Source organism: Cariama cristata, unplaced genomic scaffold, assembly GCF_000690535.1.
Source record: "Cariama cristata isolate BGI_N322 unplaced genomic scaffold, ASM69053v1 scaffold1800, whole genome shotgun sequence".
Taxonomy (NCBI): Eukaryota; Metazoa; Chordata; class Aves; order Cariamiformes; family Cariamidae; genus Cariama; species Cariama cristata.
In genome coordinates, this window is record NW_009595050.1 from 15,016 (window position 1) to 37,504 (window position 22,489).

At 35.7% G+C, this 22,489-nt stretch overlaps 1 protein-coding gene across 1 annotated transcript in view; it reads left to right on the forward strand.

The window, feature by feature from the left end:
- Positions 1 to 22,489, forward strand: part of ATM (ATM serine/threonine kinase) — a 68,797-nt gene that overhangs the window by 13,844 nt on the left and 32,464 nt on the right. The window contains 20 exon segments of the mRNA XM_009700220.1: positions 116 to 315; positions 827 to 909; positions 1,014 to 1,169; positions 1,629 to 1,704; positions 1,856 to 1,986; positions 3,308 to 3,428; positions 4,738 to 4,914; positions 5,679 to 5,848; positions 6,155 to 6,401; positions 7,012 to 7,127; positions 8,568 to 8,694; positions 9,909 to 10,108; positions 12,172 to 12,346; positions 14,713 to 14,877; positions 15,153 to 15,285; positions 16,584 to 16,679; positions 17,924 to 18,095; positions 18,529 to 18,670; positions 19,315 to 19,491; positions 20,342 to 20,516. Coding sequence (XP_009698522.1) covers positions 116 to 315; positions 827 to 909; positions 1,014 to 1,169; positions 1,629 to 1,704; positions 1,856 to 1,986; positions 3,308 to 3,428; positions 4,738 to 4,914; positions 5,679 to 5,848; positions 6,155 to 6,401; positions 7,012 to 7,127; positions 8,568 to 8,694; positions 9,909 to 10,108; positions 12,172 to 12,346; positions 14,713 to 14,877; positions 15,153 to 15,285; positions 16,584 to 16,679; positions 17,924 to 18,095; positions 18,529 to 18,670; positions 19,315 to 19,491; positions 20,342 to 20,516 — 3,039 coding nt within the window.

Below are 22,489 nucleotides of genomic sequence, written 5' to 3' on the forward strand. Positions count from 1 at the left end.
TGTTAGTACTCTATCTATTCTGAGAACTTAAATTAGTTTTGTAAAGACCTAAAATGTTACCAACTTTTTTATTGTCCTTGGAGAAGTATTTCTTACACGAAAATCTTATTTTCAGGTGCTTTGAGCCCGTTAGCTGAAGAACAGTTGACAAAACAGGATTTACTTCTCCTTGAAATTCTGAGGTTCTTATGTATTTGTGTAACTACAGTCCAAATTCAGACAGTGAGCTTCCGAGCCTCTGATATACGAAGGAAGCTGTTAATGCTTACTGACGGCAGTGTCTTTGATAATGCTAAGCCATTGCATCTGCACGTGGTGAGTGTGAGCTTTTTTTACAGCTGACCGACCTCTGTACTGTTTTTAAATTTGTGTATTCTTGTCTTTCTCTTGTCATCGGTCTCCTGAGAAGACATTAATAAAATGTCTACTTTTAGTGTTTTTAAGTGCGCTGTGGTTGGGGAGAGAGGAGTCAGAATTTGTAAGCCAGAAAATAAAGAGTTGAGAAGTATAAACATCTTGCCTTTATCATTAATTATTTGTTAAATAGCTAGAAATGGTCTCTGTAGTAGTCTAAGATCTGTGTTTGAGTTTACAACAGAAATATTTTTGACTGCCAAAACTAAAAATTTCATGAGCCGTATTACTGTGTGACAGTCTTTGCATGAAAAGATGATCGGAGTCTAACATGTAAGAGCTGACAATAGGTATCCTTGCTGTGTGATTTCATGTCAGAGTTACTGAAAATGTTTTATAATTTTTCTGTTTGTCTACTCATTTTCATAAATACTATTTTCCATTTTGGTTCTTTTTTTTTTTCATTCCTCAGTACTTGGTCCTTTTGAAGGAGCTTCCTCTTGAAGAACATCTCTTGCCTGAAGATGAGGTTCTTATGCTTCTTAGGCCACTTTCGTAAGAGAGAAACTATTCAGCATGTATTAGAGCTATTTTAGTTCAGAAGTTAGAGGATTTGGGGGCTGTTTAGTGTTTCAAGATGTTTTTTCTTTTTTTCACAGTGCTGTGTGTTCTTTGTACCGTCGAGATCAAGAAGTTTGTAAAGTAATTCTGAGTAATTTGCTTCCTATAGCAGTAGAGTTGGCCCAGTCCAGCACACGTGCTGAAGAGTCAGGGGATGCCCAAGGACAATTTTTGACAGTTGTTGAAGCCTTTTGGTATGTTTTATCTATTTAATCCAAAAGTCTGTTGGGCATAAAATTTTGAACCTTGCTATCAGTATGAAGACTGTAGTGCTGTTTTGTGTCTTGCTGTTGGTATCCTATGATATCTTTATGCAGCATTTAACTTTCCAGATTTTCTGTGTCATGCTTTATTTGTAGCAAAGAATCATATCGTCCCTAAGATAGTGTTAGAACAATAAATCCTACACTGTTGTATATTAGCAAAGACTGATTGTACTCTGAAGTGGATCAGTAATTATAACAAATGATAACTTCAGCAACCAAAAATGAATATTGTTTACAAATGTAGATTATCAATAAAAATGTCAAATCCTCCCAAACATGCCTATTGAGCACAAAAGAATGAACTGTGAGCAGCAGAAATGAACTTGTTAGACTTTTCCTCAAAATTGTTGGCAACTTTTTCTTTTATTCACATCTTCCTTATTTTAGGTGTTTAGCTCAAGGAGGGAAATGCACAGCACCAGTAAGAGTGGCCCTTTTAAACTGCATGAAAGCCCTGCTTGAGGTAATCCCAGGTTTTCTGACATTCATTAGCATGTTAAGTATATACTGAAGGTGTACTTAAAAACAGTATTTGAAGATCTTTTACATACATCAGTGTATATTCCATTGTAGGTCTTCTGTATATTGTAAACCACAATATTAATTTTCTTCAGGCTGATCCACATTGCAAGTGGGCAATCCTTAATGTGATGAATGAAGATCTACCTGTGAGTGATGCCTTCCCACATTTTCTCGCCGATAGTCACCATCAAGTTCGCATTCTTGCTGCAAAGTCGATTACCAGGTGATAATGTAGATCTTTTTTCTATTTATAAGAACAACACTTAATTTTGCTTCACTGGGTGTTACTTCTGCTGCTATTTAGCTCCTCTTTTCAATGGGGCTTTAATCTTGGCAGAATATGAAAGCCTACCAAGTTACTTTGGTTAAGATGTTCAGACTTTGTCTACGTTTCAAATATTCTGTGATGTGAGACAGAGAGAGATAAACAAAACCCCCCTACGTATGATAGCAAATTTTGCACAAAATTTGTTATTCAAAACTTGAATAGGAAATAGTTGTTTGTCCTCTAGAAATAGATAAGGTACGTTGTGTAGCATAAAAACTTTTTCAGAAGATCTTATGTTTTGAGTACTGTATGTAGTTCTTTCTCCATACATCAAAAAGGATGCAATTGAACTGGAATAGAAGTAGAGGAGGGATGTTCAAAAGTATGAAACACTTTATGCACAGCTATTGACTGTGTAAACTGGAGCCCTTCAGCACAAAAAGAGTTGAATTGCAGGAGGTATAACGTAACTACAAAATCTGGAGCAGAACAAAGTGAACGCTGGCAGTCTTTTCCAGCTTAAAGACTAGGGGGCATCAAGTGAAGCTAACAGGTTGAAGATTCTAAGAAAATACGGTTTACTTCTCCATACAACATTCAGTTATCCTGAGTGTTATCCTACTACCTTCAACCGTCTGGATGTTTACGGAGGTTCAAAAAGCAACAAATTCATGAAAGAGGAAATTGTTGAATGGTACTAGGTATGGTCACCACTTCTAACTCATGATCTGCTGACATCACCTGTGGTCAAATGTTATATTCAAGGAATGATTATGCATACAAGGCAAGCATATGGGGATCTGTCTTAGGTATCTGCTAACAGTCACTTAGAAATGACTAGAGTAACATTTGGTCTGATCCACTGTGGTGGTCCCATTTTTGTTGCAAAGAGCAAAGTGGATTGGGCCTTTAACTACAAAAAATAAATTCTTTGAGAAACTCTTTTTACATATACATCTGTTCAATTAATATATTCCCAAAGTACTTCATGACATGAAATATTCCATTATGATGGGCAGCTGAAGTTTGGCTTCCTGCAGTATCAGAGATTGGGAAACTTCTGTATGTTTTCAGGCTATTCTCCGCCATTTCGCCCCAACAGATATTCTTAGTACTGATAATGTTTGAAGGAGAGGAAGGAAAGACTGCTGCACAAGAAAGCTAAGAAGAAAATACTGATACTCAGAAAATCAGAATCTTATTTTTTGATATGCACAATATGCAGTAATTCTGTAGACCAAATATGATGCTAATAATTATTCTTCTTTTTTTGAAGTTTGTTTCAAGATGTGAAACAGAGAGATTCTTCTGGAATGTCAAAACCTCTTCCCTTGAAGCTCCAGCAAAAGGCTTTTGAGAATGCGTATCTCAGAGTTCAGGAAGGAATGAGAAATCTGGTACCAACATCTAGTCATTAGTTTTGCCTAGTTTTTATCTTATGAATAAGATGACTTTTAAAATGATTGTGTTTAGTTTCCCAAGAACATTAATTCTTCTGGACTTCTGATAATCTGAGGTGGTGAAACAAGGTGGTAGTTAGGAAATTCCTTACACATCCAGTCAGTCACTCTTTTGCTCACATTAGAAGTTTGTAAACTTTTTCACTGCATGTTGAACTGCTCTTCTGTGTCATAGTCTTTGTTGTTGCAGGTTTCAGTACTGTAACACTTAAGAATCAACGAAAAATGGAGCCTCAGTATTCTAGGCAACATATAAATAGTGAATAAGAGGCAATATAAATTCAAATTCTGTGTTTACATAGTAGAAAACCAGATTTTACATAGTATCAAAAGATAATATAAAAACAGATTTGTAAATTTCAGTAAGATCATGTTTCTTGTGATTTTCACAAAACCAAAATTTGCTTATAAAATTAAACTATTCAGTGAAGGAAAAGTTTTACTTCAGTGCAGACTGGAAGTACAATGGTGTATATTACTGTGGAGTTCCTTTATCTATTGATTTTTCTATTAGTGTTTTTCACTTTTCCTCCTTCCTTGCTACCATGGTAAGTCATCTACATCATCTACATTGTCCATTTATTTTCTGTCACACTGTCATCTATCAGCATGTCATCTCTGCTGCATTTTCTCTCTGTTCCTTTTGCTGCTGTCTTGTAGCTTGGGCTCACCGCTGAGACCTCATCTCTGTGTCATCTCATTTCGTCTCCCTGTCCTGTTGCCTCCAGCTCTATGTTGTCTCGTCTCATTTCTCTGTTGCCTCGACTCCCTGTTCTGTCACCTCAACTTACTGTTGTCTATTAGCTTCTGCCTTTTCATTGCAGTTTCTTGTTACATTTATTCAATATTTGTCACTTGTCAACACTATGCCTTAACACGAGAAGAACTGCATTTGAATTAAAAGGCAGTTCTTTCCTATATGCATCAGGGAGGAGCAAAAAGGAGACTTGTTTTGTCAGTGTCTCCATCCTTTTTAAGTGTGTTGCCTTTGTTTAAACTGCTGGTACTGTAACATGAACTGCAGCATATGAACTATCAACATGTGTGCTGGCATGCTGGAGGCAGTAACTTCTGGTTGAGGAGTGAAGCAAACAGCTGGGGGAAGTAATTTTTAAGGAACCAAAGCAAGATTTTCAGCAGTATTTATGTCAATGCCCTTAATTTTAAATTATTTATGCTCATTTAATAATTAGAAGATTGCTTTAACAGAATATTTGTATGAGTTCTTCATTGTTTTTTATTGAAGGTCAGGAGTGATGCGAGTCCTGAAGATCTTTTGGACAAACAGTGTAATGGAAAAGCAGTTTTGCTGATGCTTATAACCATGGTTCTGTGCTGCAGTCCAGTCTGTGAAAAGCAAGCTTTGTTTGCTATTTGCCAGTCTGTGAAAGAGAATGGATTAGAACCTCACCTTGTGAAAAAGGCAAGTACAAAATTCCATTTTATATTTAGGTTATAAATTAGGGTTAGGTTAAAATTGGAATGGTACAAAATGCTTTTATCAGTATTGAAAGTTGTTAAATTGTTAAATTGTGACTAATGTGGGACTTAAATAATGAATTTGTAATTATATTTAATAACATACATAGAAATAATGACATCATAAAAGGCAGTTTTAATGTTAAATCTTGTATATTAAAAACACAGATCTGAAATACAAACAGATTTTATACATTGAAGGTTGCAGATCTCATTTTAAAAAATCTTGCTACCCAGTGGAAGTAAAGTAAGTTTTCCAATGTGGAAATTATGTAAAATAAATGCAAAGTATTGGAAGAAGGTATGTGTTTTGTGGACTTTTATTTTGAAGTTGACAAGGGCGTACTGAAATAATTGCTGTTTATACTGCAGCCTTTCATGCCAGTCATTTTTTTAGTGCACGTATTCTCTCCTTTTTATCCTTTCTTTCTATTCATTGCCTCTTGTTTTTACACACAGTCTCTACCCCACAAAATGTGTTCTGGCTGTCCTTTCTTTGCATACCACCTCAAACAGGGTAGTTGTGGTTCCTTGATTGCACTCTTTCGAGATACTGCAATACAAATAATAAAAAAATTGCTTATGTTAAATAGGAGCTGAGTTATATTCATTAAAAGGCTGGTGGGGGGTCATGGCGGTGTAGTCTGTCAGTTTGCTGTAGTACCATGTACTCTGCATGCTATTTCTGCAATCTTATTTCATGCACAGGTTTTGAAAAAAGTAGCTGACATTTTCGGCTATAAAAGCATAGAAGACTTCATGACATCACATTTAGACTATTTGGTGATGGAATGGCTGAAAATAAATGACAGTGGATATAGCCTGTCTGCTTTTCCTTATATTCTTCTGAACTATACTAGCCTTGAGGAATTCTACAGGTAAATTTGCTATATGAAAGCAGTTATTTAGATTTATTTACAGTTATGACACAGGGTTTCAAGTTTCTCAATGTAGTAATACATCAGGATTTTGTTGTAAGATAACATATTGAGAGCTTTTAAAATGTATTCCAAGTATCTTGTATTTTATATTTATGCTAGTAAGGTTTTTTTGTATAGCAGTAGCTGAACAATAATTACAAGTTTAGTTATACAGTAGAGGAATGGTATTTGCTATATTATACTTGAGATTTTTTTAACAAATCCAATTCAAGGACATTCTGGAAATGTATTTACTACATGTAGGTCTTGCTATAAAGTTTTGGTTCCACACCTGGTGATCAGAAGTCAATTTGAAGATGTGAAATCACTTGCCAACAAGATTGAAAAGGACTGGAGGCAGGTTCTAGCAGACTGTTTTCCAAAGATACTTGTGAATATTCTCCCGTATTTTGCCTATCAAAGCGATGGAACGAGTGAAGTAGAAGAAGAAAGAGATACGGCTTCTAAAGTCTACGACATGCTTAAGGACGAAAACTGCTTAGGAAAACAGGTATCTGTTTTAAATGTGTAAATTGACTTCTATGGCATTTAACAGACCTGAAAGAAACTTCTATATATTCTGTAAAAATGTAAATAGTTCATGTTTCTAGATACAAATTTGTTATTGTAATAAAGCCAAGTCAGCCAAATTTTTATCCCAAGGTTTTCAAGTAGCTGTTCAGTAGAAATTTTCAGGCAGACAGTTGACTTGAAGTATCGTTTTTTTCAGAATGTGATGAAAATTTTTTTTACCATTCATTATACAACCCTGAATTTCCCTGTCATATATAAGTAAATCATGTTTTCCCCTTAAAATCTTTCATTAATGATTTATGAGGAGCCATCTTCTCCAGAGACAGACTCCATATTCAGAACTAGTAGTAAAATTAAACATAATATTTTTTTCTAGATACTATAGGAAGATAAATTGTTCTTCTACCTGTGACTGCCATAGATAAGAGTTAACCGGGCTTAATTTCTGAATGAATTGTATGTCAGTGATAGTTGAACAAACAGAATCCAGACAGGAAAAAATGGGTTTTCTTAGAAGGAAAAGAAATGCTAAATTATTGTAGCTAAAATATTTTTTTCTTATTAAAACACTATTTTTCTTCTTCTAGCAAATTGACAATTTATTTCATAATAACTTACCAGAGATTGTGGTTGAACTGTTGATGACCTTACATGAACCACCTGATACCACGGTAGAAGGAGCTCATCTAAGTAAATATATAAGGTATGTGTTTGTAGATTTTCTAAATGCCGAGTGTGTTTGTATAACATTGTGCATTAAAACATATCCTTCAGGCATAAGAAGAGGTGGCCTTGAAGTTGAGAATTAAAGGATTTTATTGTCATTAGTAATGATGTATCATAGGCGTGCTTTCTCACATAATTATTCCCCAGTATCAGTAAGGAGAACCTCTGTAATACTTCAGTTAATGGAAAGAATGAATGGGTGGGCAAGAGAATGCCGTAGTATCTTGGTGAGCTGGACTATGGCAATGCCAGCTTAGATTAGTTCAAATTTGGGTGGACTGCCCTCTTTAAAATTGGTCAGGTTTTAATGTCTAGATTAAAGTGATTCTTTTAAAGGTTTTCAAATATTCAGAGGTCACTGAGAAGTGAAATGAGCCATTTCTTAACAGTTCTTATAGTGGCAGCTCTTGCCTTTAGTAAAGAGATTGCTTAAGCAGTGCCAAATAAACGAATTCCTAATTAATAGAAATATTCTAATACCATAAGTATCTTCCTTTTTATGAGCTTTTGAGCCTTTGTTGTTTTCCTAAAAATGTTGCTATTTGCATAATTGTATCTGGAAATAATTTTCCAGGTTTTTGTGTTTAGATGCACATTTTGGAGAAACGTTACACTTTCTGAAGTTATTGAAGAAGATATTTTTATTGTAGAAATACAAAGTTGAAAGAAACCAAAGCATTTCTATGAAAATCTGTCAAAAGTTAAATGGCTGAGGATTTCAGAACTTTATAAAAGAAATTTGTTTCCGTGAGTTTATTAACAGACTGTGGTGTCTGTTTGTAAACAAAGTTTTTCTTTCTAAGAAGAGAATGGTAAGAATAAGAGTGATGAAACTTAGATTTTGCTGTTTTGTTACTATCATGATGAATTTATTTTGGTTTTGAGGTCCCAGAAAAGTTGACTACCCTTTTTTTATAATGGGGAGATTCATGATTACTTTTTTCTCAACCAAATTGTTCCCATAATTACAAAATACAGAAGCTTTACGCATGATCACAATTAGATTTTCCTATGAAGTACCTTAGACGAGACAAATGTGTGGGTTTTTAGCAACACGATCTTTCAAAAAATAATAAAAGAACGTTAAGAAAATACAACTTAGCTAAAAATAAGATATATGTTAATCTACTGGATGTTTATGGTGCTTCTTACTTACTGAAAGTGGAAAAGCTTTCCTAGAAGTTATGTGTTTATTCAATGAGACTTACTTTATTTAAAGAAAATACAACTTAGAAAGCTAAAAATAACATATATGTCAATCTACTGGATGTTTATCGTGCTTCTTACTGGAGTAAGTAAAGTGGAAAAGCTTTCCTAGAAGTTACATGTTTATTCAATGAGACTTACTTTATTTAATACATGTGGTTTGATTTTGGGAAGGAAAAAAAAAAAAATAATCTCTTTTTTATTCATTTAGGGAACTGGATCCTGCTCCTAATCCTCCTCATTTTCCATCTTACGTGATTAAGGCAACCTTGGACTATATTAGCAACTGTCATAAAAGCAAATTAAAAAGTCTTGTAGCAGTTCTTTCTAAAAGTCCTGTAAGTATGTAATGATGATTTTCTTTTTCTGTAGAATACAAAGTTTCTTTTATGGGTACATTTTGGTTTAATTAGGCATTTTCATCATGTATATATGAGGAAAAAGTACAACCTTCGAAACCTTTCTGTTCTTTTGTTTGCCTTCTGAAATGGAAGAAGTCCTAGGTTCAGGGACGCAGTAACCTTACAAAAATTACGTGCTTGAACTATTACGTGTATTATATAATACATACAAAATAATGTATAAATAGAGAGGATTATTTTAAAGGTTGGGGAAATCTCTGTGTACCAGACACGATTTAGATGCAATTTATTTCTTTGGCATATGTCTGAAGAACATTCTGAAATAATTACATTTGGACAATTTTATCTAAATGCTATCTGCAAGTAACACATTAGAGTTTGCTTCCCTTACTGACAGTGTGAAATTTTATAGTCTGTGATATTTTTAGACATTTGATTTTCAGTTGTTAAAGGCAAATATGAAGGCATATAAAATTATGCAGCCCTTGCAATAAATCATATTTTACTGTCTTGTAACATCTTTCCTGAGAAACATATCTTTTCAAAGTTTATGCTATTTTATTGCATATGTTGTCAACAACTTACTTTGCCTATCCATAAACAATCTAAAAATAAGAAAAAAACCTTTTTTCTGGACAATGTTTGTCCAAATCTTTTGAGTGTAAAAGTTAATATTGCCAGCCAATGGAATAAGTTCTTTAAAATGTAACACAACGTGCCTAGTACTTTAAGATAGTTACTTTTTTTTTAAGTTTACAATTTTAACAGTTACAATCTGTATTGATATATTCTGTGAAATCATGCATTTTGTACATATGAACATTATGTTTGAAAGAATACAGATTGAAGTGCTGCCCGATGTTTTAATGGTTTTTATTTGATGTTTCTCCTATTGGTGAAAACTACCATAACTGTTTGGTTTTCTGAAAAATGTCCGTAACCTTTCTCATGTGGGAGGAAAAAAAAGGAAAAAAGAAAATTAGGAGTTATGGGGCTTATAGTCCTGCTTGGAGAATTGGTTTCTATGTAGGTCTTTTGTTTGTTTAAAGCAGTAAAAACAATAAAGCCTTTTTCTCCATGTCCTTTAAAAAATACATAGATCTCCGTCGCTTAAGTTTTTTTCTTGATATAAAGTATATCTGTATTGGCATTATGAATTATTTTTTTACTCATAGTTTATTCATTTTTAGGATTCGTTCCAGAAAATCCTTCTAGCTCTTTGTAAGCATGCATCAGATACAAACAACATTTACAAGAAACACAGAGTTCTTATAATTTATCATTTGTTTGTTAGTCTTTTACTTAAAGAGATAAAAGATGGTTTGGGAGGTGCATGGGCTTTTGTCCTCCGAGATGTAATTTACACCCTGATTCACCACATCAATAGCAGGTAAATATGGTAACTATATCTTGTTCTTCCTGTCTGTGCTCCCTTGTTCTTCTAATCTTACATCTCTGTATCTCTAGTAGATGTCAATTCATTTGTAGAAATAATTGAAATTTGCTGAAAGAAAAAACTAAATTGCCTTTCTTTGATAATTTCAGAATTTAAATTTAGAACTCTTACTAAAATATGGAATGTTTTGTGCTATCCTTGTATTTAAATGTTTGCTATACTGCAGAATTTTGTATCTATAATAGGCTATGGAATTTTAGAAATAAGAAGTGTTGGAAGATTTTGATGACAGAAAGGGTGTTTGGGAATCTAAAGGATATGGGAGAAAAATTCAAATTGTGGAGTTAAGTGCAAAGTAAGCACATGTCAAATAAAATGTGCTTATTGAGTTAATAGAGAGTATTCATGTTTACATTCTCACCAATAAGTAGCTAACAAAATGAGTGAGAGTTGGTACATGTTATCTTAGCTTGTCTTCAGACTGAGAAAACTGGTACTTCATCAGGCTTGAGATTCAAATAGAGATTCTTAGCTTTCATAAGGACTAGAGATATTTTCTTTCTTGAGGTTTAGCTTTGGATTTCCAAGACAGTTATTCACCTAAATATCATTGAGTTTAAGTGCAAGTTGACAGCTTTCCTTGGTGGAAGTATTTCATACCCTGAAATATTGGAGAGGTGTGGATTTTATGGTAATTGCCATAATTATTATGAGATGACTTCCTGCAATCAACCCTGAACTGGGGCAGGGGCAGCTGATTGGTGGAAGCATTTCATACCCTGAAATATTGAAGAGAGGTGTGGATTTTATGGTAATTGCCATAATTATTATGAGATGACTTCCTGCGATCAACCCTGAACTGGGGCAGGGGCAGCTGATGCCCTGGAGGGCAAGGCTGCCATTCAGAGGAACCTCATCTATCTGTAGGAGTGGGACAGCAGGTACTTTGTGAAGTTGAACAAAGACAACCCCTGAGTCTTTTACCTGGGATGGAATAACCCCATGCAGGAGTGCAGGCTTGGGAGCTGACTGGCTAGAAAGTAGCTTTGCAGAAGAGGACCTAGAAGTCTTGGAGGACAAGCTGGACGAGTCAGCAGCGTGCCTTTCATCACTGGAGGCTGACTGTGTACTGAACTGTGCTGGCAAGAGTGTAGCCAGCACGTTGAGGGAAGTAGTCATTCCCCTCAGAGTCTTATGAAGCTGCAATAGGACCACTGTGTCCAGTATGGGACCACTCCAGCCAGGACACAAAAGAGAATGACAAACTGGGATGGGTTGAGTGGAAGACCTCCAAGGGGATAAGTGGAGTTAATCTAATTTCTGTTCTCCAGTTTCTGGAGGTGAAGATACCTTGTAGAGAAGGGAGAGTCAGATTTTTCCTAGAAGTGCACAGTAGAAAGACAAGAGGTAGAACCCACCAACTTCCAATATGGGAAATTCTGGTTGGACAGAAGGGAAAAGATTTTCACAGTGAGAATAGTCGGATACTGGAGCAGGTTGCTCAGAGAGGCTGTTGATTCTCCGTCCAAGGCATGTGTCAGAATTCAGCTCAACAAAACCCAGAGGATCCGATCTGGCTTTGAAGCTGACCGTGCTTCAGGCAAGAGGCTGGACTAGATAATCCCCAGGTGTCCTTTGTAACCTAAATTATTATTATTTTTTTTTTTAAATAATGGTTATGTGAGAAAAAGGAGGGTTTATGTAACATGTTTTCTACTTTGTTCTGTTTCTGTCAACGTTGTTCTGGCAAATAATAATCTAAAAGCCTTTTTGGGTTGGTTTGGGTTTTTTTCCTTTTTGGAATATATTTTTCTTTAAGTTTTTTACTTCGTTTTTTAAAGTGATCAGTCAAATTCTGTGTGTTCTAGTTCTTCTGTGTCTCCTGAGCTAAATCCTTAGAGCTGATTGAGTTGATAAAGTTTAGAATCAGTTCCTCCTATGAGGTTTATTTATATTTCCCCTTTTCCCCTATTCTTCCCTGTTGTATAATAGGTTAATGGCTGAGACAGTAACAATTGGTATTTCTTTAAATTCACTTTTTTTGTTTCCTGTGACAGACCTGTTCTTATCAGAGAAATATCCATGCGCAGCTTTTCACTCTGTTGTGATCTTCTTCATCATGTTTGCCACACCGCTGTTACGTGTTGCAATGATGCTCTAGAGAGCCACCTTCGTGTTATTGTAGGCACCCTGATACCTCTTGCCGTGGACCAACCTGAGATTCAGGAACAGGTAGTTTTAAGTTGCTGCTTATTTCCTTATCTGTTATCTTTTTAGTTCATTCTCACTGTTGTTAAAGCTGTATCTATACTCATGTTCAATTTTAATTCATGTTTTCTATGCTTTTAGAGTTATATAAAAAAATACTATTTGGCATGTAACACTGTACCTTTAATTTTTTAAATAAAAGTGTCTTTACTTTTGGTACTTCTGTTTTACAAATATTGTGTTCCATATTTAATTCCTATGGCTTTAAACAGCAATTGAGGTGTATTTGTATCATAATTGCTGACATTACTGTATCACTTTCTAATTCTCTATTAGTCTATAAAAAAATCAAATTTCTTAAAGGTCTTTAATGCTGTTGTAATGTCTTTTATGTCTGCTTTGAATCAGGGCGCCTTTTTCAGCCAAATCTGAAAAAGGTTTAAATCCTTCAGGGTAAGTTTCAGAAAAATTGTTATCTTAGTTGAGTAGAGAAACCAAATCAGTGGTACCACTAAGGAAAAGAGAGAGACAACATGGGCATTGCTAAACTACTGGTGATGGCAAACTAATCAGTACAAGCACATCGAGTAGCCAAGCAGTTACCTACAAAGCTCTGTGGATGATTTCACAGGAGATACAATGAAGACCTTTCGAAGGGGGAGGTGTCTAGAGGTCAAAGAGGAAGTATCTGCAAAGAATGGATTTCAGTAGTTCAGCTATATATTTCACAAATTATCATTAAAAATTAGTGTAGCACATAGGCCTTAGAAGGGAAGTGAAGCAGTTTCTGTTGTGTGGCAAGCCTTGTTTTCCTTCTGGTGATGACTTGTATGTGCATTCTGCTGGAGGTGGAAATATAGAGTCATAGAATCATTTTGGTTGGAAAAGACCCTTAAGATCATCGAGTGCAACCATTAACCCAGCACTGCCAATCCCACCACTAAACCATGTCCCTAAGCACCACACCTACACGTCTTTTAAATACCTCCAGGGATGAGGACTCCACCACTTCCCTGGGCAGCCTGTTCCAGTGCTTGACAACCCTTTTGGTGAAGAAATTCTTCCTAATATCCAATCTAAACCTCCCCTGGCATAACTTGAAGGCATTTCGTCTCATCCTATCGCTTGTTACGTGGAAGAAGAGGCCACCCCCCACCTGGCTACACCCTCCTTTCAGGTCGTTGTAGAGAGCGATCAGGTCTCCCCTCAGCCTCCTCTTCTCCAGGCTAAACAGCCCCAGTTATACTTCGATTCAGAAACTTAAAATTAGTAGCTGAAGGTGAGAAGAGTATGTATGCCTGTTGTACTTCAGTCCTTGTGGTTGTCTGCTGGCTTAATCTGATCCCCTGGTACCATATGCACCTTCGTGGTTGCAGTGTAGCCCTACGTTGTCCTCCTTGTACTTCCAGTTCAACTGTCGAGCTATGCTGCTCCAGCTGAAAATAACCTGCCAGTCTTTTTCCCAGCTTGATGATCACGATCAGATTTATAATATGTCTATGCAAACAGTTGTATATACATAACTAGAAAGGCAACATGTCAGGGCATCCCTGGGCAGAAGCAAAATGGGGAGGGCAGAAATTTGTCCGAATTGGAACTGATATCAAATATGAAACCTTCTCATATCATACTCCTGCAGGGAAGCCCTTCCTCTAGTGATCACTTTTCAGTTTCTTCTCTTTATTTTTCTTCTAGCATTGAATGGAGGCTAGTTAATAATTTTCAGGTAAATACAAGTCTCCAAATAAAAACTTCCATCGTTTAGATTGTAGACTCCTCACATCTGCCTGAATTGAGTATCTAATTGCATTGATTTGTAAGTAAAGCATAAAAGCAGTGTTTTTGCAAAGAAAGTATGGTGCCCCTTTAGCAAGCATTTATTCAAGTTGTAGATCTGTTATAAAACATATTCTGCCAGAGTTCAGTGATTTGGGTAGTAAATTATGGTATTTAAGCACTTAACTGGATTTCAAATTACCGGCACTTTAGTTAGTAAGAATAATAAAGCCGTAATAACATCAGAAGGACTGCTTGGATGCGGTGTGTTGCTTATTGATTGCCAATATTGTAACGATTGTATTGGCCAGTGTTTGAAATCAGCTTCATCAAAAGACAGGATAAAACTGTAGGCTGTGATAATAAAAGCTTTGATGTCTATTTGGGAGGGGAAGTAGCAAAAACATCTCACCATTTTAGAATATATCTGTCATTTCCCCAAGCCTCTAAACATTTTATAATTTTTAACAGTGTAAATAAATTCTCTTACCATTTTTTATAGAGTTCTCCATTTAATGGATCTTGGAGAAATAAAACTTTATAACCTGAATAAGAAATATGGCTCAAAAATGTTTCTTTGTCTTTTTTGTTTTTCATTTCATTTTTATGTTTAGGTCCTAGGCTTGTTGAAGTATCTGGTGATAGATAATAAGGATAATGAAAATCTGTACCAAGCAATCAAATGCTTAGATCCTTTTCCCGAGTATCCTGCTTTTAAAGATCTGCGAGCAACTCAACAGAAACTGAAATACAGTAAAGGACCATATTCTCTTTTGGAGGTAATTACTTTTTAAAATACATCTCATGGCATAGTGTTTTTTGTAACGCAGACTTTCAAAAGAAGAAAATTTTCTAGCTATAGGTATAGTTGAGAAAGATTTAAATTAGATGTGGATTCTTTTTATTGCCAGTTTCAGACACTGAGATATTTCTGGGTCTCCATTTTTATTTTGCATCTATTAATATCCACATTGTGGACTGCTGAAAACCACTTCTTTACTTGAAGGCTTTATTTGTGTGCTATATGTGCTTAACACAAAATATTGTTTTGCAGGAAATTAATCACTTTCTCTCAGTTGGTGTTTGCGATTCACTGCCCTTAACACGACTTGAAGGACTGTATTATTTACGCAAACAATTGGAACAATATAAAGATCAGATGAAGGATCTCCTGAAAAATTTCCAGGGTACTGGCATCTGATTATGTATTTTATTTCTTTTGTATCTGGTTTTAGGTGTGTAGTGATGTAACCTTATTCTAATTTGACTTTTATTTTGTGTCTTGTTTTTTGTATGTTTAACAATGTAGCCTTTATTATAATTTCACATGCAGATCATGCAAAATCTGAAGTAGAGTGTATTAAAAATATTTTATGAGGTGTTATATGGCAGAGAGGATGAAATGCCCTTCCAGCTTTTGTCATGGGGGACTTAACGATTGTGAGTGACCAGGATAATGCATAATACGAGTATATTGCTTTACGGCTGCTTAATGAGTTTTCTTTTATATGAATATCCCTGCTCTTTTAAATGGAAGGAAGCCAGATTTTATTAAAGGCGTAGAATGTTAGAAAGTAAAGCTCACAGAAGTTTTAAAATGGTAGGATGTAATTTAGTTGAACCTCGCTACATCCCAGCATTCTGTTTCAGCCCTCAGTCCAGACCCAGTTCCTTCCTGTTTTGGTTTTCGGATGCTTCTGCCAGACCATTTCATTTTTCGCCTCTACATCGAGTCTTCATCAGCTCCTGCGCATGATGGGGAGATAAAAAGAGCTGATGTAATTCATTGTAAATAAGTGCAAAGCAAAATTTAGGGAAGAATAGTAGTCTGTCATAAGGCCATGGTGTAAGTCCATTATGTCCCCACATCTTGAATATCATTTACAATTTTTGTCTTGAAATTCTACTTGAAAAGAGAGTTAGTAAAAGGGCAACAAGCTTGTATGGAATGACTTCCATCAGAGAGGAGCCTTGTGAGCTTGGAAAAGAGATGGAATAGGAGTACTGAGAGGTGTATGACCTGGTGAATGGTACGATGAAGCTGAGCAGGGAGCACTTACCACTTTTATCGCAGTACAAGAACAGATTAAATTATCTGGCAGCACTTATACAAGAGCAACCACATATTTTTTTCAAACAAAATATATACAGCGTGGAACTCACTGCCACTTACTGTGGAGATCAGAAGCATAATGGACCTTAAGAGGAGTTAGACATATCTCATAGAGATTATTAGGTATGAAGATCTGCTCAGAAATCCCCAGTCTGCTGCCTGGCAAAACCTGAGAAGAAATACTTACTCCTTCTCTGTTGGAGGTGGGCTACCAGGCTTGACAGCCTGTTGCCTTACTTCAACATTAATAATGCATGTTGACATTTGTAGATCAAAGATACTAAAGCAGTGTTTTCTTCTAATACGTTCACATTAGGAATACACAATGATGTTTGGTTGTTTGTTTTTTTTTTTTTACTTTCTGAATGATAGAAAAGCCAGAAGATTCTGTAGTAGTGAAATTGGTGGTGAGTTTACTGCAGCTGTCCAAGATGGCAGTTAACCATACAGGTGAAAAAGCAGTCCTGGGTAAGTTAATTAGTCCCACAAGCATCCTGGAGCTGTCATTGCAAATCCCAGGTTCAAACTATGGCTGTTCTCCATGTTACTCCCCACTGCTATTTTGTATTTCCTGCCAGAGGTAACCATCAGGAATGTTAAAGAAAAAAGGAGGAGAACTTATCTGAAAATTTGAAAGGCATCTCTTAGTGGAAATTAAAATAGTTGTTCTCCATCCTAAAGCCTCTTCTTTATTATGAAAATTATTCTCACCATTTCCATTGAGCACCCAATTGATGTTTGACCCAAAGCATGTAAGATAAAATCCAAATCCCTTCTTCCCCAGGTGAGGAGTACCTCCGTGAAGGTGATGTTTACTGAAACTAGATGTCTAAACTAGACAGCAACACAAGTAATGAGAACATTTGCCTTAATACATTTTTTTGGCTAAAAGACTAATAACTGATAACTAAAAATGCTGAGCAACTGAAGCTCACACTGACTTCAGTATGGTATTTTCTTCAGCACCTCTGCAAGCTGTACGTTTCAGCCTTTTCTGCATTGTGTTTCCTTAGATGATTTGTTAAATCTAGTTCAAAACACAACCTGTATATCTTCAGTCTGTTCTTTATTTGCTCTGGTGGTTAAAACAATGTTGTAGAAAATGAAAATGTTTTCGAGACACATGTGGAGTATGAAGGAAAGAGCAGGGAAATAGATTTTGGTTTCTTTCGACAATCACTAACATCCCTTTTTTAAAACTTATCTTTAAGGTCAATTTTGTTTTGTTTTTTCTTGTATGTAGTCATGCATTTTTATAAAATATTTTGTCTGGAAAGCAAATGAGGAACACATTGATACATCATTTTATGTAAAATGTAGGTTAATTCTTACTGAGTTTACAGGCTACTGTTTGTATTTCTCTTACCCTTAGGGAATGGACGTGAGCTGTGATTCTGACCTTTTGCACCTATCTGTTTCTGACACAAGCAAAAATAAAATCCATATCTGATTTAAACTGCAAAATCCAGAGCCATAGGCACTCCTAGAAAATTGAGTTAGAAAGCATAATGTAATTATTTATGGTCTGAAGCTGCAAAATTTCAATACATGTAGTTTTAATCATAAAGCTCCTCAAGTGATTATTTATAAATGTTTGCAACTTTTCACCCCTTAATAATCTCAATTCTAGAAGTAGTTTATATTAATTGCAACTTTTTAGAGTGAGACCTTTTTTAGTGTGCCTAAGACTATAAAATTACCTGCATTTGCAGAGGCTGTTGGAAGTTGCTTGGGAGAAATTGGTCCCATGGATTTCTCCACCATAGCTCTTCAGCGTGCTGAAAATGCACTGGATTCTAAAGCAGCGGACTTACTTGAAGACAGAAAACTTCAGTGGGTCTTCATAATGTTAACTCAAATAAATATTGCTTTGACAGATAATTGGTGAGTATACTTATGTATTCAATTTATTTAGTTCAAAGCTTAATAGGAGCCATTAAGTTGTACATTGTTCACATCACCTCAGAATAATACTCTGAAAGTGTTACTGACACCTGTTAATGTCCGTCCTTGTGTTTCTTCAAGGCTCAGATTACTTAATCCAGTCAATTTTAGATGTTTCCGAGAAATTCTATAGTTGGATTTGAGCCAGAGTCTCTTCTGTGCTGTAGAGGATAGCAGTGCTGTGGAATAAATACTGAGGCTTTGCTTTATATCGAAATATGCAATGGCATATCCTAGTCCAAAATTTTCTGATTTAATGCAGACATCGTTACATTGTGGAATTACTTGTCTTGTATGTTTGTAAAGGTGATTTTGAAAATAAAATATCTGAATGAAATTTATAATAATGACGTTGTGTATGTTATCCTTTCAGCATTGATGTTCGAGCTGCTGCTGTTTCCTGTTTGAAAAACATATTAGCCACCAAGTCTGGCAGTGAATTTTGGGAAGTTTATAAAAATAAAGCTGATCCCATGTTGATCTATCTACAGCCTTTCAGAACATCTAGGAAAAAGGTACTTCTTCTGATGTACCTTATTTATATGGCATATGGAGTAGAGAAAACATAAAAAAAAATATTTTTTCAAAAGTAAATTTGAAAATATTTTTGAGATAGGCTGTGATGAATGCAAAATTTGGACTTTTCATCAGTCTGATTGCAAATGTGATTGCTTCTGTACATCTGTTTCTTCTTTCTGTTTCAGCATTTGTGGCTTCTTCACATAGGAAATTACCAATTTGACATTAGAAAGCTGTGTACTTTCATTATTAGACAGACAATTTTTGATTACATATTTGGTAATATAATACATTTTTTCTCAGGATTCCAGTCTCATTTGATGCAAAAACTTAGTGGAAAATAGGTCAGGAAAAAAGGTGCATAATTAACTATAAATCGGATATTTCCTAATTTTCAAACTTTTGATTTGTAACCTAACTGTGATGTTTAATGTGGCCCTGTTGATGTTACCAGTAAAATTTTATTTTTAATACTTTCAGGTTTCCTTGGAGAACCTACATTTACATGAACAAAATTGATATTGCCAATCAATTAAAGCAGAGTTAATATTTAATATAGTTTAATCTGTGCAGATTGCAGTACTTTTTTTAAATGCCAGAGAATTTGTTTATATTTGCAATATATATATTTTCCTTCTAGTTTTTTGTAGTACCTGCTAATGATACAGAGGCTTCTTCAGAAGCTTTGGATGACACAAACCTGTGGATACCTCTGGGAGAAAGTCATGAGACCTGGATCAAGCGCCTGACTCGTTCAATACTGGACAGTGGAGGTGTGCAAAATGAAGTTCTCCAGTTAATGAAGCCACTATGTGAGGTGAGCTAAATTACCCATATGTATGTATGTGTATGTATGTGCACTGTGATACACAAAAGTATATGATTACTCATCTTGATAGCAAATAGTAATTTCTGCTGTTAAGTTACTACTTTTTCTTAACAGTAATTCAGCTTCTTCATAGCCAGATATTGCAGGTATCCATAAAATACACTCTTGAAATACAAGATACGAGAGAGAATCATAAACGTAGATGAACTTTATATGACTGCTTTAACTGAATGCTAGCATAGCCCTATTGAGTGGTTTACATTTTTCATGTTACATGTTCTTTCTCAAGCATTGCATGTTTGTTTGAGTAGTTGTCAGTTTGGTTATAACCTGATGTCGTGGTTTAACCCCAGCCAGCAACCAAACACCACGCAGCTGTTTGCTCACTCCTCCCTGCTCCCAGTGGGATGTGGAGGGGAATCAAAAAAAAGTAAAACTTGTGGGTTGAGATAAGAACAGTTTAATAACTAAAGTAAATTAAAATATAATACTAACAATAATAATAATAAAATACAGTAATTGTGATGAAAAGGAATATAACAAATGAATAAAAGCCAACAAAAGACAAGTGGTGCACAATACAATTGCTCACCACCCGCTGACCGATGCCCGAGCAGCGATCAGCCCCTCCTGACCAACTCCCCCCCAGTTTATATACTAGGCATGCCATTCTATGGTATGGAATATCCCTTTGGCTGGTTTGGGTCAGCTGTCCAAACCAGGCTGTACCAGCTACGAAGCAGAAAATTAACTCTATCCCAGCTGAAACCAAGACCCCTGAGAAAGAAAGGCTTTTGGTTGTTTTTCTTAGCAGCTGTTGTGCACGATTGTTTTCTAGGTGAAAACAGACCTGTGTCAAACTTTGCTTCCATACCTGATTCATGATATCCTTCTTCATGACTCAGATGAATCTTGGAGAAATGTTTTGTCAGTTCACATCCAGAAGTTTTTTACAGCCTGTTGCAGATTTGCCTCATCTAGTAGATCTACTACACCTCCAAATTCTGATTCAGGTAATGTCATAATATTTTTGTTTCAGCTGAAAGAGGGATTATGGTTGTGGGAAAAATTAACTTCTGACATCAAACGTATGATGTGCACTTGTAGGCAGACAAGATTTTAGAAGCTTCTGTCCAATTGTTTGATCTCTTTCAGTGGAGATACCAGTAATTTTGAAGCTGTTCGTTGGCAGCACCCAGGTAGTTTCTTCTGTATAGCTTCTTTCCTTATTCACAACTGAATAATGTTTATTACTTGCTGAATTTAGATATTATCCAATGTTGTGTGCTGCAAGACTGAGTCTTGGACTGTCTCTTAAAATGACTAATTGGCAGCTGAATTCCTCTTTTACTCAAACAAGAGTGATTAAAGGCAGTTTTCATCTGGATTTTCCCCTTGGAAAAAAGACTAAGCCCTGCTCTAGCTTCTGCCTAATGTTGATAATGCTCTCCCTGTACATTGAAAAGACCTGTTCCATTCCAGCAGAATGAAAGGAAGTTGTAACCAAAAGAACTACAGCTGAGTTATACAGTAAGTTCCATTAAAAACAAAGCAAGTTCTAATGAAGCTGGCTGGTGCCCTTTCCAGTTAGATTTTGGTTGAATTTAGCAGAAATCTGTGTAAAAAATAAGATCTTTGCTACTAGACTATGGAAATGGTACATGCACCTATTTTCAGGAGCTGAAATATTTCTTTTATTTGTGCATGTCCCTTACTTAACTCAAATACAATAACTTCAGATTAGTAATTTTTTGTGCAGTACCTACTCTTCTGTGTCTTCCAACTCCCTTCTTCAATGACACAACACCAAAGGACTGAGTTTGTACAATGTCTTGCAGTCTCTTCACAGGCAAGTCATGCAAGCGTCAGGTTGCCAAAGAGGTAAAGGAACTCTTAGTATGGCAGTTTGTACTGAGAGCGGCATAAATAAGCCTAATGATACTAGGTGTATTTTAAGGTGCTTTTTATACAGTCTGACTAGCCTGACCAGAAAGACTAGAGCAGCATTCTTTCACGTTTTTGAAGTCAGGTGACAAGCTGTTCCCACAATCCAGATATTTTTATTGTTGTCCCACTTTGTAAGACAGAAAAGGATTAACAATTTCCTATTTCCTCCCTGTAAGCAGCCAGAGAATTTATGCTCAAATGTACAGAGTAACCCAAAATGTTCTATAAAAAATATGAAGGGAATTTTCTAAGTTTTATAAACTTGCAGTTAGCTCAGTGACACCAATAAGCAAATGAGAGAGGCCTCTTTAAACATTGTGATGCTATGCAAGGGATCTTACTGAGGCAATAAGACATGTAAAAGCTTTAAATGGAGTTCTTCAGATGAAAAACTTCTGGTACCGAAAAAACATACATGAAGTAGCACACGGCTCGTTGTCTCTGTAGTTGCTTACAGATAAACTAGAGGTGTGCTAGCTGGCAGAGTGAAGATATGTTAATTCCAAAGTCAGAATGTTAGAACTTCAGCAGTATTCAAAACAAAAATTTTAAACATCTGATGACTACCAGTTTCTTCAAGGAGAAACTCTTACTCTGTCAAAACAAGGAGAAAAATCTTCCTAGAGGACCTAGATAAATTTCATTCCTATCCATCAGGATCCAAACTGTGACAAAGGCCAAGCAGTTGGACATGAGAGAGTTGAGTGCTTCTGAACAAGAGTCTTCTTGTTGATCCATTTTGACATGCAAGTTCTGGGAATTGGCTGTTAATCTTGGTAATTTAAAGCATAAATAGTGCAAACATCACGCCAATCATTGCTCTGCCCAAGAAACCAAACTTAATCGTAAATTACCAACTGCTTGATAAGAGTCAGACCCACCAAAGTAAAACCAAAGAATATTTTGGACTTAGTGCATGTCTTTCTGGCCAGAATCATATGTCAGTTGAATCTGTTATTTTGCAGAAGAGATGTAATTTTTTGTTGAATGAATCTTTCAAAATGCACGTTCAGTTATTTCTCCTTAGAATTTAGAATCT